Below are 13,401 nucleotides of genomic sequence, written 5' to 3'. Positions count from 1 at the left end.
ACTGTTGGGTCGTGGTGGCCACCATATCGCGTGTTTCATGGGCACCGCTGGGGAAATGTGAGCAAACATCTACCCTCTGAGAACAGCACCAAAGTCCGACTATGTGGATCAGTGAGCTGATTAGGATCACACATGGGAGTATGGCTGCAAGGCTACTAACAGAAGCAGAAATGGTTCGAAGACAGCTGCATCACCAAAACCCACCCCAGAGTAGACGGCAGCTCATGAAAGTTCCACAGCTGGCGCTCCCTGCACAGCCTGCAGGCAGCTCAACGGTCAGAGGGGCTCTGCTAGGCGATTCTGCTGAGCTCTGCCTCTCTGACGCGGCTCAGACTGTCTGCGGGTCTCTCAGCAGTTCTTATTGCTTACGAGCCTGGAGAGGGGAAGCCTAGTTCATCTGGTCGGTTCAGGGACTTCCTAGGCTGTTTTGGGTATCTCACTGTGTAGCGTTGACTGGCCTGGAGCTTCCTAGGTATACCAAATGATCTTGAATGCAATGAATTCACCTGCCTCTGGCTCCTGAGTGCTGTACTAAAGACATGCACTGTCCATCATCCTAAAGCTTTGTGGAGTTGTTTTCCTGGGTTTCAGCAGCTCGTCAGCAGAATTGACGGTTTATTTCATCTCCCTTTTGAACACCCTCAGTCTTGAGTTGCTTCCCTGCAGGATAAACAGAGGAAATTCACAATGCTCTGCAAAAACAACCCGAGAGAGAGAAGGTTCGCTTTGCTTCTTCTTTCAGAGGCTCGGCAGAACAGTTCTTGTCTTGACTGACCAGGACACTGGGAGAGGAAATGTTGGTGCTTGGCTTTCTCTGTTTCCTCCCTGCTAAACCCAGGCACCCCAGCTATGGGATGGCACTGCCTACATTCAGATGGCTCTTGCATCTTCGGCTGATCCTTTCTGGAGCCACCCTAGCTCACACCCAGAGGTGTGCCTTACCATGTCCTAGGTGATTCTGCACCAGGTCAGGCTCACACTGGGCATGTGTCCTTGGGGTCTGTATCTTGTCTGCACCCCTGGATGTTTCCCATCCACCATAACAAAGCCATTTTACACCCTCTTTGTCAAGGAGGACTGATAACTCTGAACCCACCACCAACAGAATCATTCCTTCTTTAAATCGTTTCTCTCGGGTACTTCATACGGTAAGGACACAGCAACTGCCATAGAGGGCAGCTCAGCCTGACCCTGGGCTGTATTCGTTTGCTGTTTGTTGCTGTGATGAGCTCCATGACCAAAACCACCAGTAAAAGGAAAGGGTTTGCTTGGTTTACATGACCCTGTGGCCATCACGGAAGGAAGTCAGGACAGGGACCCAAGCAGGAGCGCGCATGGGAAGCAGAGATGGATACTGCTTACTGGCTTGCTTCCATTGCTTTCCTTATGTAACTCAGGACATTCTGCCCAAGGGTGGCACCACATAAGTCTTCAGTCGAGAAAACATCCCACAGCATGCCCACGGGCCACTCCGGCAGAGGCAATTTCTCAGGTGAGGTTTCCTCTTCCCAGCGACTCAGTTTAAGTTAATAAATACCAACCAGCAGATAGACTTTTTTTTTATACAATATATTCTGATTTCTCTTCCTCCAACTCCTCCCAGGAGTGGTATAGCTGGAACCTGAAGTAGATTGAGTCCCTGTGGCACAACCACACTGTTTCCATGGTGGCTGTATGAGTTAGCATTCCCGTCAGCAATGGATAAATGCCCCCCTTACTCCACGTCCTCTCTAGCATGACCTGTCATTTGTTTTATTGATTTTAGACATCTAGACAGGCGTAAGATGAAATCTCAAAGTAGTTTTGATTTGGATTTCCCTGAAGACTGAGGAGGCTTAGTATTCCTCTCTTTCTCTCTGGCTCTGGCTCTGTCTCTGGCTTTTTGAGATAGGGCTTCACTGTGTAACAGTCTTGGTTGTCCTGGAACTTGCTTTATAGACCAGGCTGGCCTTGAACTCACAGAGATTCACCTACCTCCGCCTCCCAAGTGTTGAGATGAAAGGTATTTGTTACCACTGCCCAGCGATGAACATTTCTTTAAGTGTTCCTCAGCCATATTTGAGTTTCCTCTTTTGAGAATTCTGTTAAAATCTGTTCCCCATTTTTAAAATTGGATTATTTATTTTCTTGATGTCCAGTTTTTTAGTTCTTTATATCTTTGTGATATTAGCTGTCTATCGATGCAAAGTTAGTTAAAAAAAAACTTTTCCCATTCCATAGCCTGCCTCTTTATCCAAATGGTGTCCTTTGTTATTCAGAAATTTTCCGTTTCATAAGGCTCCATTTATTAATTATTGATTTTAGTTCCTGAGCTATTGGTGTTCTGTTCAGAAAATCTTTTCCAATGAAGTCAAGACTATTTCCCTTTCTCTTCTATCAGACTCAGTGTATCTGGCCTTATGTTGAGGCCTTTGATCCATTTGGAATTCTATGTAGGGTAATAGTATGGATTCTCTCCACGCAGCTTTCCAGTTTGACCAGCACCATTTGATAAGTATTCTGTCTTCTTTCCAGTGTGTGCTCCTGGCTTCTTTGTCAAAAATCAGATGTGGACCTCTTCCTGGGCCTTCAGTTCTAGTCCATTGAGCAATGGGTCTGTTTTGTGCCAAGACCATGCTGTTTGTGTTACTGTGTCTCTGTAGCACAGTTTGAGATCAGGGGTGGTGATACCTCCAGCAGGTTTGTTGGGGTTTTTTTGTTTGTTTTATTCAGGATGTTTTAGCTATCTTGGGTTTATTTGTGTTTCCATATGAAGTTGAAAATTGTCCTTTGAAGTTTTGTGAAGAATTGTGTTGAAATTTTGATGGGTATTGCATTAAATTTGTAGATTGTTTTTGGTAGGTTGGCCATTTTTACTATATTACTGGCAATGCTTTAAGCCTCTCCATTTGGGTCGATGTTGATTATGGGCTTGTTGTAAATTGGTGTCTCATGTCTTTAATCCCAACACCCAGGAGGCAGAAGCAGGCAGATCTCTGTGAGTATGAGGTCAGCCTGGTCTACAAAGCAAGTTCTGACAGCCAGGGCTGTTACACAGTGAAACCCTGTCTCAAAAAAATGAATTACTGTGTTGAATTATGTCTATTGTATCCCTAATCTCTCCAGGACTTTATCATGAAAGGATGTTGGGTTTTGTCAAAGGCCTTTTCTGCATCTAATAAGATACCATGTGGCTCTTCTCATTTAGTGTGTTTATCTGGTGGATTACATTTATCCATTTACATATGTTAAACCATCCCTGCATCTCTGGGATTGAAGCCTACTTGATCAGGGTGGATGATCTTTTTGATCTTGGATTCAGTTTGCAAGTACTTTGTTGAGGACTTTTGCATCTATAAGGAAAATTGGTGTGTACTTTTCTTACTTTGTTGGGTCTTTATGCAGGTTGTATATCAGGTTAACTGTGGCCTCATAAAAAGAATTAGGCAGCCAGGTGGTGGTGGCGCATGCCTTTAATCCCAGCACTAGGGAGGCATAGGCAGGTGGATCTCTGTGAGTGTGAAGCCTACAAGGGTTAGTTCCAGGACAGGCACCAAAGCTACAGAGAAACTGTGTCTTAAGCAAAAAACCAAAGAGAGAGAGAGAGAGAGAGAGAGAGAGAGAGAGAGAGAGAGAGAATTAGGCAATGTTCCTTTTGTTTCTATTTTGTGGAATAATGTGAGGAGTATTGGTGTTAATTCTTCTTTGATAGTCTGATAGAATTCTGTGCTAAAACCATCTGGCCTTGTGCTTTTTTGGGGGAGGGGGGAGACTTAATTGCTGTTTCTATGTAACTAAGTGTTATAGGTCTGCTTAAACTGCTTATCTGATCTTTATTTAACTTTGGTTGTCAGTGTTTTGCGTTACATGGGTCAGAGGATCACTCCAAAACATAATTCAGGCTTAGCAACAGCAGCAGGGGAACCAGTTTTTGATGAACTGACTGATTGACGGCTTCTCACATATTAAAAAAACACTTTTTGCAAGTCAATTTCTGCGTACCAGGAACCATTCGCCTAAGCAGGTCTTGGCCCTGAGACCTGGTTTACCAGGTTCTCTCCAGACTAAGTTAAGCAAAGGCTCTGGAATTCCTTCCAAAGAGCAACCCAGATAACAATCCCTGACTTTAAACAAAAGGTCGTTCAAAGCCTCCGTGCTAGCGCTCTGGAATTTAAGCCAGATGCAAAGGCTCTGTGGAATCTCATGAAATCTCATGCTGTATTTGATCAATGGTGTATATCAAGAAAATTATCCATTTCTTTTAGAGTTTCCACTTTGGCGAAGTACTAGTTTTTAAAGTATGCCCTTTATGATTCTCCGGATTTCCTCAGTGTCTGTTGTTATGCCCCCCTCTTCACCTCTAGTTTTGTTAATTTGGATCTTCTCTCTCTGCCTTTTAGTTAATTGGACTACAAGTTTGTCAACCTTATTGATTTTCTCAAAGAACCAAATATTTGTTCCATTGATTCTTTGTACTGTTTGTTTGTTTGTCTCTACTTTATTGGTTTCTTCCCTGAGTTTGATTATTTCTTGCCATTTATTCCTTTGGGGCGTTATTTCTTCTTTTTGTCCTAGTGCTTTTGTGTGTGGGTTAAGTTACTAGGATAAGATTTCTCCAGTGTTTTATGTGGGCCCTTAGCACTATAAACTTTCCTCTTAGAACTGTCTTCATTGTGTTCCATAATTTTTAGTATGTTGTGTTTTTATTTTCATCCAGTCTTAGAAAGTTTTACATTTCTTTCATAACTTCTGTCCTGACCCATTTTTCATTCAGTAGCAATTTTCTCCATTTTCCCAAGTTTGTAAGCATTCTGTTGTTCCTGTTGTTGATATCCCAGCTTCAGTTCGTGATTGTCAGAAAGGATTCATTGAGTTATTTCAATTTTCTTGAATCTGTTCAGACTTGTTGTGTGCTCAGTTTTGGAGGAAAATGAGCTGCTGAGGATGTATATTCTTTTGTATTTGGGTGAAATGGCCTGTAAATACCTGGTAGATTCATTTGGTTCATAACGTCATTTAGCTCCAGCATTTCTCTGTTTAGCTTTTGTCTGGATGACGTGTCTATGGGCAATAGTGGAGGGGTACTGAAGTCTCCCACTATCACTATTACTGTGTGGAAATCAATATCTGATTTAAAATGTAGTCATGTCTCTTTTATGAACTTGGGTGCCCTGTACTTGGTGCGTAGATCTTAAGAATTGTAATACTGTCTCGGTGGAATTTTCCTTTGAGTATGTACTCCCCTATCTTCTGATATGTTTTGATTTGAAGCCGATTTTGTCAGATATTAAAATGGCTACATCAACTTTCTTCTTAGGTCCATTTGCTTGGAATACCTTTTTCCATCCTTTTACCCTGAGGTGATATGTATCTTTGATGCTAAGGTATGTTTCTTAGATGTGGCAGAATGATGGATCCTGTTTCCATATCCATTCTGTTAGCCTGTATCTTTTTATTGGGGAACTGAGACTGTTGATGCTGAGAGTCATCAGTGAGCAGTGTTTCTTAGTTACCAATAGTCTGCTATGGTCATATGAGTTATTTTTTTTTCAAGTTCAGTTGTTTTTATTTAATGCCATACACGACATTCATTTCATTTCACTAACTTTCTACACATATCATGAAATGAAGGCACATGACAGGAGAAGAACTATCTTTTTCAAATTAAATGATTTGTCAAATACTCAGAAATGGCTCAGCAAGTTTGACTTGTTTTTAATACCCTAGTGCAGACATTGCTAATGCTAATTCAGCATCAATCAAGGGAGAAGGCACAGTTGGTTACTTATTTTTAAAAATCATATGTCTTTCCAGAGGAAAATTCTCTACATTGCTTCCTATCAAACTAGTGAAAGTATGAGTTATTTTTTTCCCTCTTTTTTTTTTCTTTTTCCAGACAGGGTCTCTTTGTGTATCAGCCCTGGCTGTCCTGGAACTTTCTCTGTAGACCAGGCTGGCCTCAAACTCACAGAGATCTGCCTGCCTCTACCTCTCAAGTGGTGGGATTAAAAGCATGTGCCACCACCGCCTGGCTGTTTTGAACTTCTTTTGATTTTCAGGTCTGATATTATTTATTCTTTGCATTTTCTTAGATGTTGTTAACCTATTCAGGTTGAAGTTTTCCTTCTTTTGCCTTCTGTAGGGTTGGATTTGTAGATAGATACTGCTTAGATTTGGTTTTATCATTGTCTTTCCTTTTTCTATATACTGTGATTGCAAGACATTCCACAATGTGAGAATTTATTGAAAAACAGTAAATTTTTATGATTTTGCTGTTTCATGAGAGCAATTTATCACATAATCCTGCCTATCATGTCAACCTTATCAAGGCAAATAGGTTCTCTTATTCCAATCTTAATTACTAATATTAACTCTCATATCATATAGTACACAGTAATATATCTATATGCAGCTATATGCTTTATAGAATATAAATTAAAGAGGCTGCAGCAGAGTTCAAGAGATTTCAAGAAGACTGAGAAAGGATTTGTGCTGATACTGAACTGGACTAGTGATGGGAGGGAGCTTCAAAAATTGACTCAGAACTGGGTGTGGTGGTGCACACCTTTCATCCCGGCACTGGGAAGGGAGACAGAACTCTGTGATTTCAAGGGCATCCAGGGCTACAAAGTTAGACCCTGACTCAAAATAAATAAATAGATAACATAAAAGGAAATTTGTGAACAACTTTACTAGCATTTGAGAAAGAGAAAGAGAGAAAAACGGGGAAGGAAGCTACCTGAGGGAGGAAGATAGAAAAGAAAAAAAGACTTGATTTGGGTCACCAATGGAAGTCTACAAGCAGCTGCAGAAAGCAGGGGTGGGTGGGAGGCTATCTTCAGAGAAAACAACTTAAGGAAGCCCAGAATATCAGAGCAAGCATGTTTAGAATTTGATTTGGTAGCCAAAAAAGAGAAAGAAAGAAAAATTATACTTATGAATTAGATCTCAAAAAGTCCTAAGGTTCATCAGTTAAGATCTGTAACAACTGTGTAAGTGAGGGCTGGATAAGCACATTGTCCCATTGCGGGCAGAATCATTCCTCCGTCTCCTCGGTGTGTCTCTAGATGAATCAGACGTCCTCATTGTACGTTGGTCTCCCATCCAAACGACTGATAGACCCAGTTAGATTAACTTCTAAGGAAACTGACAATAAACTGTGATGCTTTAATCTTTGGAGTCGATTTGAATGTCTTGTCCGTACTCGGGGCCAGAAGTAGAACTCGGATTCCATTCTACTGACCAGGGGGATGTAGCTTTCAGTTAATGGACCCAAGCTGACCTTGAAGGAGGTGTTCATCCTCAGCGGCCTCCAGGCCGTGCCCAGCACGACTTCATCAAGTTTCATCAACACCAGTGAGATGAGGATGACTGTGACACAACCTGCTACTGGGCAGCTACCAGGGAACACTCGCAGCGTCCTCTGCAGACTAGAAACCCTGCTACGCCCTACCTCTTTGGGTTCAGGGTGATCCCTTCTACCAACTTTACTGAACACTCTGAGAACTAGACATATACAGGTCATGCCTACACTCAATAAAATAGAGAGGGTGTCCAGAATCCGCCCCATGCGAGCAGACAACCTAGGGTGGCAGAGCCAGCTCTGTCGTGCTAGAGGAAAAGCTTGGGTAATCCTGGGACCCTAGAAAAACCACTGAGCTCTTACCATTTTCTAATATCACAGGAAAATAGGAGGTATGCTTTTTTCTCTTTTAGTCTGGCCATCTACTACCTGAATTCAGTTTCAAAAAGTCTCTCCAGAGCTAATGCCCAGCTGCGAAAGAAAATCCAAGCGGTGAGTCTCTGGAGCAACATCCTTAGCGGTGTACTTGTTTCTTGCGGATTTGCTCTGTGATCTCCGGTGTGTTCTCCCAATGGGTTTCTGATGTGGTAAATCCAAAATCCTGCCCTACAAGGAGCAGCCCTGTAGGGTTCAACAGCGAGCTTATGTAATAGGAACATCTGAGAGGCTGACAGCACAGCTTAGTGTAGAGAAAGTGCTTAGCAGTCACAAGCCTCTGTAGTCAGCCACTAGCACTCACACATTTGCACACACATACACAATGCACACACATACAGACACACACACATCAAACCAAAAACAAAAGACAAACAAAACAAAACAAAAAAAACCCCTAGTCATCTTAATAGTGTAAATACTAAAAGAAATGGCCAAACAACACATTGCTGATCCTCAGCCTAGGATGTCTCCTCAGCTTCTCTCAGCAGCCCAGATGATACCCTGACCATTCGCTCTCGCAAGACAGACTCTTTTTCTCTCTCTTTCTCTGGCAAACTCTAATAACCTCTGAGTCCTGCCATCCTCACTTCCTGTCATGCTTCTGGAACTAACATGGATCTTTCTGCCCATTCTCCAACCAGACTTTCTCTTGTTAGCCTCACTGGTTCCTGGTCAGGTACAGGAGAACACTGAGTTAAAGGTTAGATATCCCGTCAAATGCGGTGTGACCCCAAGTTGCACACTGCACTCTCCAATTAGCCTTGGAACCAACAAGAGGCAGCTGAAGGTAACCAGCAAGATCTACAGACACAGTCCTAGCTCACAGTTCACGATCCAGGGCTCTAAGCATAGGACACCCATGCCCCTCGCTGGCATAAATAATTCATTTCCTTCTGCAGCTCCGTGAAGTTGAGAAGAACCATAAATCCATCAAAGGAAGAGCCATAATCACCAATCCTGAGGACATACTTAAGAACAGCTCCAAAAGTACCACCCAGCTACAACTCACTGAGGAAGGTAAATTCTTCCCGAGTCCCCATGAAAATTGTGAAGCACACTTGATGTGGAACTGGTCTGTTGTGGGGTTAAGATGGGGACACTGATGATCTTTAGCAATACGAAGGGCCTACATCATGGGCTGGTGATGACGAAAGCAGAGCATGTGAAGTACTTAGCGGAGCCCCTGGCATACAGAATAAACTGACAAGTACTTGCTAGAGGGGGTCGCTTGTAGTTTCTCCAGCAGAGACCTGCTGGAGCTGGAGAAGCAGCTCAGAGGGTAAGAGCACAGCTGCTCTGCCAAGGGATGAGGTTCTAGTTCCAGCACCCACATGGCAGCTCTCAGTCCAGGGCTGTCTTCTGGTATCCTTGGGCACTGCATGCACATGTCACATAGACACACATGCAGGGAAAACACGCGTAAATAATAATAATAATAATAATAATAATAATAATAATAATAAACAAGGGAGGAGGGGCAGAAATGGAAACTTTTACAATTTAATAAAATTACAAAAAAAATAAAAATAAAAAAATAAATAATAAAAAAATAATAATAATAAACAATTTTTAAGAGACATACTGGATGGAATAAGGGTCTCACATCCCTATAGAATGGTCATAGATAGACCAGGCTCCAATACAGGGGAGAGGAAAGGGCAAGATGAAAGGACCTTGTCTGAGGTTGTCTTGTCTCAGGAGCGCCTCTGTTTTAAAGGGTACCACTGTACAACAGTGCTGACTTTGGAAGACAGAATTGTACAAAATGACTAATAATTTGAAGATTAGAATTTTTTATGTGTACCAATTTATTAGCAGTTGCACTTCATGCATTCTTTACCATTATTTCCTGAGGACTAACCAGAATAATACTAACTGCTATAACAAATAGGTCCAAAATATCTTTCAATGCGAAACCCAAGTGGGTGTTTCTAGTTAGTGGCCACAAACACAGGGGCTGCTATGAGTGGTGAGGGGCTAAGGCTGGGCATTGGCAGGTTCTGGGCCTCTCAGCCAAAGAAGTGAGAATAAGGGCTCACACAGATTGACTCAAGTCCTAAGAGAGCTTTATGCCGGGTGGTGGTGGCACTCGCCTTTAATCCCGGCACTCGGGAGGCAGAGGCAGGCAGATCTCTGTGAGTTCAAGGCCAACCTGGTCAACAAGAGCTAGTTCAAGGACAGGCTCTAAAGCTACAGAAAAACCCTATCTCAAAAAAACAAAAACAGGAAAAAAATAGCTTTATTTGGAGAGAAGCAACCGTACAGATTAGAAAGGGATACACTGTAAATAAAGATTGATGCAGGCCTTTAATCCAACATCACTTGAGAGACAGAGGCAGGAAGATCTCTGTGAGTTTGAGGCCATGAGGCCAGCCTGGTTTACAAGGTGAGTTCCAGGACAGACAAGGCTGTTACACAGATAAACTCTGTCTTCAAAAACAAAAATATTAATATTAATAAGGATTGACAGCAAGGCACATGAGTGAAGGTATCCCACAGCCCTAGCATACAGCCTGGATTCTCTTTTCTGGGAAAGGAGGAGCTGGTTACTAAGAGGCACAGTTTGATGGATTCTCTATTTTATTTATAGATTAATTCACATGTTCATTTTTTCTACTACAAATATTTGCCTTACCATGCATGTGCCCAAAACAATTCATAATGGATTAGCTCCTCTATTCATCATACTCAGATAGGTTGGGAATGAACAGAAACTGTCTAAATGTAACTGTTGTTAGGGCCAGGAAAATGTGTACTATCGTTCAGAGAGGGGTTGTTTGCCACATGCATTGTTCAAAGATGCAGTGTTAACAGTACATGAGATAAAGGAACTAACCCGACAACTGCATTATTACAAGTGGGGGTGTGGCATGCCTAATTCAAAACTAATTAGGACCCCAGTATAATACACCCTCCCTATGCTTGTCTGCCTCGGAAGGAGAGCATGACTTCTTCCATCCCACGGTTCTGCCTGTATCACATTTCTGAAAGACGAAAAGTCTAGAAGACATAGCTGGTAGGGGAAGCTGTAATTCCACAAGAGGAGCATGGTCTACCTCTGTGTTCCAGAAGAGGAACTGAGTTTAGGAAGGAGCAGGTCCCCATCTTGAAATTAGGAGGAGGGGAGAAGTTGAATAAGTGAAGGAGCTGGAAATCAGGCTATTCTCTGAGAGTTAATGTAGCCTCTTTCCTTCCATGGGTCAGATTTGACCTGGCCATTGCTCTGAGAGGCTTCTGTCACTATTGTACTGGTTTTTATTGTGGAAAACCTAGGATAAAAGCTCTACCCTTGAGGCTGGAGAGATAGCTCAGCAGTTCAGAGTGCTTACTGCTCTTCAGAGGCCACAAGTTCACCCAGCACACAAAATCTGTAGCTTACAACCCCTGTGACTCCAGCCCCAGGGGATCCATGACGTTTCCTGTCCCCCAGACACAAATCCATATAAATAAAGACACACAAATATAAATAAATTTTTTAAAGAAATCTACAAAACAACCAAGCAAGCAAAATCGCTAGCCTAAGACCAGAGTTCAGAGTCTAGTTTCCCAGCCAGTAGCCAAACTTCTTCCTATTCGAGAACAAATCAGATACCAGGGCAATCTGACCGTTCTCATGGCAGACTAGAACCTAGAGATACAGCGGGGCACCTCCCGACGCTTCGACTGAAAATGAACAAAATCTCCTACATCTTCATTCTTGTCTTTGTTTTCCAGAGCTCGCATCTTATTCTCCCAGCCAAATCCAGACCCTGGACAAGAAAGCGCAGGGCCCTGGCAGCTCCAGCACTGATGGCAGGGCTCCACAGCACCGTGTTGGATCTCTGCCACCGAGAGGCAGACCAGATTCTGGCCAACCCCAGCCTCAGGCTGACACATGCAGGTCAGCTTCTGGAAGGAGTACCCGGAGGCCTCACAACTGAGGGCTGGCATCTGTGGGTCTCCCAGTCCTGGGCTTGATCCACAGGCTCTCTCACACACATGCATGATCCCATATCACACATGTAACATGAGTTTTGATCCTTGCGCTTCAGAACTTGTTACTATTCAAAGGGAAGGGCAATGGCTTCCCATGATTTGGGGTATGGGAGGAGCTGAAACCTTGCTCAAACTGGCCTTCCTTCCCAGTGTCTTGTTCAGGCAACCCTGGACCCTACACAGTAGTGGTTTCCCTTGGCTCCCAACTTGGGAGGTGGAGACGTTTTTCATGGTGTACAAGTTGGAAGCCAGTTTCTGCGGCCCCTCTGGGCAGAACTATGGTGTGGAAGCTCCTACATTTCAAACACCAGCCCTATCTAAAGGAGGCTGGAAGGTTCAAATAGCAGCTCCAAGCAAAGGAAAAGAGGCAGATGCACTAGAGCCCTCTTGACAGAAAGGTCGGTGATACCCAGTACCCAGCCTGGGGGAAGCTGATACCAGTTAAGCACAGAAACTACCCTGGAGCCTCCAGCAGCCAGACAAAGGGACACAGGCAACACAGTTGTTCTGATCCAACTGAAGAAAACTTGAGGATTGCTCAGGACAGGAAAAGTCTTTTTCATGAACCAAAATCTAAAAGGAGCTGGATAACCTGTTTCCTGTCTAAAAGTCGTTGAAGGCTGTGGTTCTTATGTCTCCTAGCAGGCATAAGTCAGGGAAGCCAGGCCAGAAAGGATTTGCTAGAAACCAAAGGCTTGGCAAGGTAGACATCTTAGCTGAGGGTTCTCTAGAAAGCCCAAGTGTTCTACAGACAGTACTCAGTGTTCCCAGACCCAAGGGAGCACCTCAACCCACGTCTCTGAGTTTCTGAAGGGAACCCCTTCTTTCAGCCACTTTCAGTTACTTTGGTTGTAGCTATCACCCAAGTCCCCCAGGACCCTCGAGGTACCCCACAAATTGTGCATCAGGCGAAGCCCTGGTAGCGAGAAGACTTCATAACTGAGATAGTTTTCAAACAGAACTTCACTCGTGAGCTGCATGGAGTGAGAGCGCAGATGTGCGAGCAGGGGAGACCGGGCAGTTGCTTCACCTCAGCCCATCCTAACAAGATGACAATCTCCATGGAAACGCAGTGAGCCCCCAACACCGCCTGCAAGTCACACACTGCCTTCTGGGGACAACCATTCTAGGTGTAAGCTTGCCTTACACAGGAACTCGGGCAATCTAACCCCTGCCAGCCAGCAAAGCCCACAGCAGCTTCCGTGCCTCCAGCATCATCATGCCTGCATAGCGCCAACTCAGAAAGGAGAGCAAGGGGGAGGCAACTCCTGAGCCATCAGCCTCTGTTACTGTTGTGCCTCTCATAACAATACTCATAAACACCTACTACGAACCAAATAAATCACCTGTTTAGAGGATGTGTAATTCTATGGTAGTGAATATGTTTGCTGTCTATTGCTATATACAAATGACCTCCTAAACTGAGGCCTTAAAATGGGTTGGGCACAGTGGCACATGCCTATAATTCTGGGCACTCGGAAGGCAAAAGCCAGAGGTTTGTATCAAGCTCAAGGCCAGTCTCGTTAACACAGGGAATTTCAGGCCAGCCAAGGTTATAAAGTGAGACCTTGTCTCAAAGACCCCAAAAGAAAGTAAATAAATAAAGCACATTAAATATTTATTATGATTGAATAGTGTCAGGGCCAAGAATTTGGGGGTGGGCTGGGGAGATAGCTTAATCAGAAGAGTGTTTACAGTGGAAGTAT

At 43.6% G+C, this 13,401-nt stretch overlaps 1 protein-coding gene across 3 annotated transcripts in view; it reads left to right on the top strand.

The window, feature by feature from the left end:
• Positions 1 to 13,060, top strand: part of Tmc2 (transmembrane channel like 2) — a 47,149-nt gene extending 34,089 nt beyond the window's left edge. For 2 of the 3 annotated variants that reach the window (XM_087911205.1, XM_087911203.1), the window contains 3 exons: positions 7,696 to 7,774; positions 8,620 to 8,737; positions 11,435 to 13,060. In XM_087911205.1, the coding sequence (XP_087767331.1) occupies positions 7,696 to 7,774; positions 8,620 to 8,737; positions 11,435 to 11,640 (403 nt within the window). In that variant the 3' untranslated portion in view covers positions 11,641 to 13,060. The remainder of the gene's footprint in view (positions 1 to 7,695; positions 7,775 to 8,619; positions 8,738 to 11,434) is intronic. The other variant, XM_087911204.1, reaches the window with a different exon arrangement.
• The last annotated feature ends 341 nt before the right edge of the window (positions 13,061 to 13,401 follow it).

The sequence above is a fragment of the Myodes glareolus genome, chromosome 10 (genome assembly GCF_982192425.1).
Source record: "Myodes glareolus chromosome 10, mMyoGla1.1, whole genome shotgun sequence".
In the NCBI taxonomy this organism is placed as follows: Eukaryota; Metazoa; Chordata; class Mammalia; order Rodentia; family Cricetidae; genus Myodes; species Myodes glareolus.
This window is presented reverse-complemented; position numbering and strand designations above follow the sequence as displayed.